Raw genomic sequence first — 4,808 nt, forward strand, 5'->3', positions numbered from 1 at the left:
TTGTACTTCCTGTCCTCTCTGTTTGCACTTCCTGTCCTCTCTGTTTGCACTTCCTGTCCTCTCAAACCTAGCCTTTCGAAGCAGATTTTTTTCCTTTATTAAAAATAAAACATTAAACGACAGTTATCGATATACGTTGACCTGAATAAAAGAACAAACAGAAGCCGGGGGGATAATTCAAATAAACACGTTAAATAAAAAGCACACATCAAATGTTTACAGTGTTCAGACTTCTTGGCCTGGAAAGAGGAAATAGAGTGACTGACCTTTGATTTGTGTTTATGATATTTCCCTAAAAGTTTGATGAGACGTACGACATGTAGTTCTTTCTGTTTTTTGTTTTGACATCACGGACTCCAAACTGTTCATTGTTCCAACTTAAACTGAAATTCCTGGAAGTGGAAGCTAAAGGTTTAAACGAGCACGAGCTAAAGTCATCGTAGAGACACAACGGGCGGCAGATGAAACTGGTTTCAAACAGAATTTTAAAACGGATTTAAGAGATTTTAATGTGAAAACATTAGTAAATAAAATTAATCTTTTAGAAAAGTTAAAAAGCCAAACGTCACCGCGGCCTTCTGCTGAACGAGCCGAACGTTTTTATCTCTGAGTGGCTAAAGTAGCTGAAGTAGCCGAACGTGGAGCGGCCCTGTACTCTCGGTGAAGCTCGGTGCAGCAGACACTAATGTTTGAATGAACCTAAATGTTTTTTGTCTTCTCGTCTCAGGACCTGTTCTCCATCAACGCCTACGTCTACGCCCAGAAGCCCCAGCTGGACATCCACAGCTTCGAGGGGACGTTCACCCGGGTACGGCTGCTCTGCACGTGTTTATCACCTGTGAACAACCTGAACCAGGTTCTGTCAGGACCCGGTCGGACCCGGTCCGAGTGTCGACGGGTGACAACAAGGAAGCGTTTTGTCCGTCTGGGCCTGTCGGGCTTCCTGCTCCGCTCAGTCCTGCTGCTCACTCATTTTCTTCTTCTTCTTTTTATTAATGGCAGATTAGTGCGGCCCCCGCAGAGAGCAGGGCTGCGGGACAAAGGGGGTCTTTGTGGTCCGGCTTCACTCCTGGCCACACACCAGGCCCAGTGAGCGAGCACTTCCTGCGCTCATTCATCCTCCGTGGCCTTCCTTTGCAAAGCGAGTGCTTTTAGTGGAGTTCCCACAGACCTGCAGCAGCTGAGCTCGTCCTGAACCGTTTTATTTTTTACTTGGTTTGTCGAGCGGCTGCAGTTCTGAAGGTCGGAGCGTTCTGCAGCCGGACATTTATTTTTCATGCACATCGTCAACGTTTGCGTGGCGTGACAGGAAGTGGACGGTTAGGTATCATAATTATCAGATGAGGCAGGCAACCGGAGCCGAAACCGGAGCCTCGGCTCTGAGCTCCGGACTCAAGCCGGTGGTGGAGCGGTGAAATCAGAGGTCCTCCTGGGGCCGGTTCATCGCTCAAGTCTCCTTCAGGTTTTGCTCTCAGCACCCATTTTAAAATGAGCCTCGATAAGAGCCCGGTTCTGTGGAGGACCCGGTTCAGCTGACGGCACATCGAGCCTTCCTGCCCAGCTGTCCCGGCTGCAAGTGTCACTTAAAGAAGTCAAAGTTTTCTGAAACGGTTTTTGTCTTCGCTCAAACGAAAAGACGAGAAAATGAGAAAGAAAAACAAACGTTCTCATCTGATGAGCCCGAAGTGAAAACTGGACCCAGCAGCCTGTAGAACCTCTTCCAGAACCAGAACTCTGTGGTTTTCTGTTAGTCTCTGGCTCTGGAGGAGTTCTGACCCGCTCTTCTTTCCATCACTGAGGGTTCTGCTCAGCTCTCTGAAGGTCCACCACAGCGTCTCAGTCAGGTTCAGGTTCTGGACTCTGACTGGACCGTTGGTTCTGGTCTTTCAACTTTTCAACTCAACTTTATTTTTGGTAAATTAAAAACATTACAAAAAAGGGAACAACAATATAAAATGGTAAATCGATTATTTACCAAAAAAGGCTGAAGTCCAGATTTATTCTTCTACTCTGTTCATAGACTCATCGGTCTGCGTCATGACAGATATCTACTGTCTACACACACACGCACGCACGCACGCACACACGCACGCACACACATTTACTGTATATTTAAATATTTAAATATTTAAATATACATGTACATAATACACACACAGACAATTACTGTATATTTAAATATACATGTACATAATACATACACATACTCACATTACATACATGGTTACACAATACATATATACATCTACATTACAGCTCCATAAGCTTTTATAATTTTACATTTTAAGGCTCTTTTAAAGCTCATCAAAAAAACATATAATTTGAAATCATCATTCAGTTCATTCCAAAGTTTCACACCGATAACTGAAATACATCTGGATTTTACTTTTCTCTTTAGCTTGTTCAAATATTAACAAACCTCGTAAATTATATTTACTCTCTCTTAAATAACTTATGAATTCCAGAAGGAAGACTTTTATTCAGTGCTTTATACATTATTTCCAGTATTTTTACATAAACAATGTCATTAAAATTTAAAGTATTACTTTGAATAAAGAATTTATTAGTTGGTTCACAATATCCCACTTTATTAATAAGCCTAATTGTTTTTTTGTAACTAATAATATGTCAATAGTAGTTTTATTTGCATTTCCCCATATTTCTGAGCAATATGACAAGTAGGGCATAATCAAGGAAGTTATAATATGCAAGACTTTAACATTTATTAAATCTTTTATTTTAAACAATATTCCAATAGTTTTTGCAATTTTATTTTTAATATATTTAATATGAGGCTTCCAACTAAGTTTGTTGTCCAGAATGATACCTAAACATTTTGTCTTATAAACTTTGTTGATTTCAACTCCATTTATTTGTAACTTTACATTATTATAAATCTGATTACCTGAAAATGCCATAATTTTTTTTATTTATTTTTTTTATTTAAAGAGCTTATTATAATCAAACCACTTTTTTTACCTCAGCTAGCTCTTTTTCTACTATTTGTATTAGTTTGTCCATATTCTTTCCAGAAAAGAAAAAGTTTGTATCATCAGCAAACATTATAAATTTCAAAATACTGGATACTGTTAAAAATATCATTTATATAAAGTATAAATAATTTAGGTCCTAGAACTGATCCTTGAGGAAGACCACATTTTATAGTTTCAATTAGTGACTTTGTGTTGTTTGTACATATTGTAAGCTATTACTCAAATAACTCTAACCCCTGATGTGTAACTCCCAGTAAGCCACATTGTTCACATGTTCCCAGTACTCGTTCATGGTCAACAGTGTCAGATGTCTCACATCAATCAATGAACTGTGGTAAGTTTCTGACCAACTGCTGCAGCAACATGTTCCACAAACTCCATCACAGCTAAAGTTGTGCAGTGCTTGTTTCTAAAACCGTACCGGTGCTCGTTTAATAGATTGTATTTATTAAGAAAGGAGTTCAGCCTTTTTATCAATATTTTTCCAGAACTTTAGAAAATTGTGGTAGCAATGATATGGGTCTATAGTTTGTTAAAATGTGTTTATCGATACTGGTTGAGTCATGCCCTTTGACCTTTGACCTGCTGACTGAGGCCTGTACAGTCACTGCATGGTCTGACCTTCAGGGTGAGTCAGCTGTCTGAAATACTCACCACTCCTGAAGAATCTTTCTCTCAGTGGAACATGGACTCCAGATGACCTTTGACCCTTCACTGATCGACTGGCAGCAACAGCTGCTCCTCTGAGGTCATTGCTGATGTCTTTCCGTCTTGGCATTGTGGAACATGGACTCCAGATGACCTTTGACCCTTCACTGATCGACTGGCAGCAACAACTGCTCCTCTGAGGTCATTGCTGATGTCTTTCCGTCTTGGCATTGTGTTGACACACCCGTGGGCTCTTGATAGAGGAGGATCAGGAGGACCTCTGAGATCCTGCAGCACCAGTGTTTCGCGCGGTAGCTCGGTGGTCAGGGCCTCGTCTCGTACTGTTGAGGCTGCAGGTTCGAGCCCGGGTTGGATCAGGGAGGTTCAAAGGGCTGACTCCTGGTGAAGAGACGAGCTGAAACCTTTTGAACAGACGGATGTAGTTTAGACTTTAAATTTATGAAATTAGTTTGACTTTGATCTGCTGAGTCAGATTCATCGTCGCACGAGTTTTCAGGAGTAGTTCGTGAAATATAAAGTGACGAGGTGTCGGCTTTGATCCAAGTTGTTTCCTGTTTCCTGCAGGAGGACTCGGACCCGCAGATCCACGAGAGTCTGAGCATTGAGAACAGCCTGTGGGCGAGCACCGTGGTGGCTTCAGGTCAGTCGTCTTCTGCAGGAAAGATCAGCGCTGATGTTTCACTGAAAGATCAAACTCGAACATCTGGATATGATCAGTTACTAATTCACAATAATATCCTTACATCGTCTAAATGGAATTAATTATCAATACTGACCTGGACAAGGTGCATAGCTGCAAGAGCCTCATTTAACGTTAAAATGAAATCAACAGCTTGGCTTAAAAATACTGGATAAAGTTTATTTTGATGTATTTGTTCTAGTAACTCGATCTAATCCAGCTTTATTTATAAATTTTAATCCAGTTGGTCGTTTGTCACTTTACAGAAGAATAAATGAAACATATTTTTTCATTCAAACTTTATTTAGACGGTTAATCCCACTGAGCCTCGAGGACTCATTTACAAGATTTTACAAGCAGAGGGTTAGGAGCAGATTTTACAAGAATTTACAAGCTCTGTTAATACTGACGAGTCGTTGATGCTCCTCCTCTCAGTGCTCCTCCTCTCAGCGCTCCTCCTCACCTCC

The 4,808-nt window shown here is 40.9% G+C and overlaps 1 protein-coding gene across 2 annotated transcripts in view; it reads left to right on the forward strand.

Annotated features, from left to right (window-relative positions):
• Positions 1 to 4,808, forward strand: part of atp9b (ATPase phospholipid transporting 9B) — a 39,831-nt gene that overhangs the window by 12,598 nt on the left and 22,425 nt on the right. For both annotated transcript variants that reach the window (XM_037693201.1, XM_037693202.1), the window contains exons 9-10: positions 728 to 808; positions 4,227 to 4,302. In XM_037693201.1, the coding sequence (XP_037549129.1) occupies positions 728 to 808; positions 4,227 to 4,302 (157 nt within the window). The remainder of the gene's footprint in view (positions 1 to 727; positions 809 to 4,226; positions 4,303 to 4,808) is intronic.

Source organism: Nematolebias whitei, chromosome 19 (assembly GCF_014905685.2).
Source record: "Nematolebias whitei isolate Nwh7 chromosome 19, NemWhi1, whole genome shotgun sequence".
Lineage (NCBI taxonomy): Eukaryota > Metazoa > Chordata > Actinopteri > Cyprinodontiformes > Rivulidae > Nematolebias > Nematolebias whitei.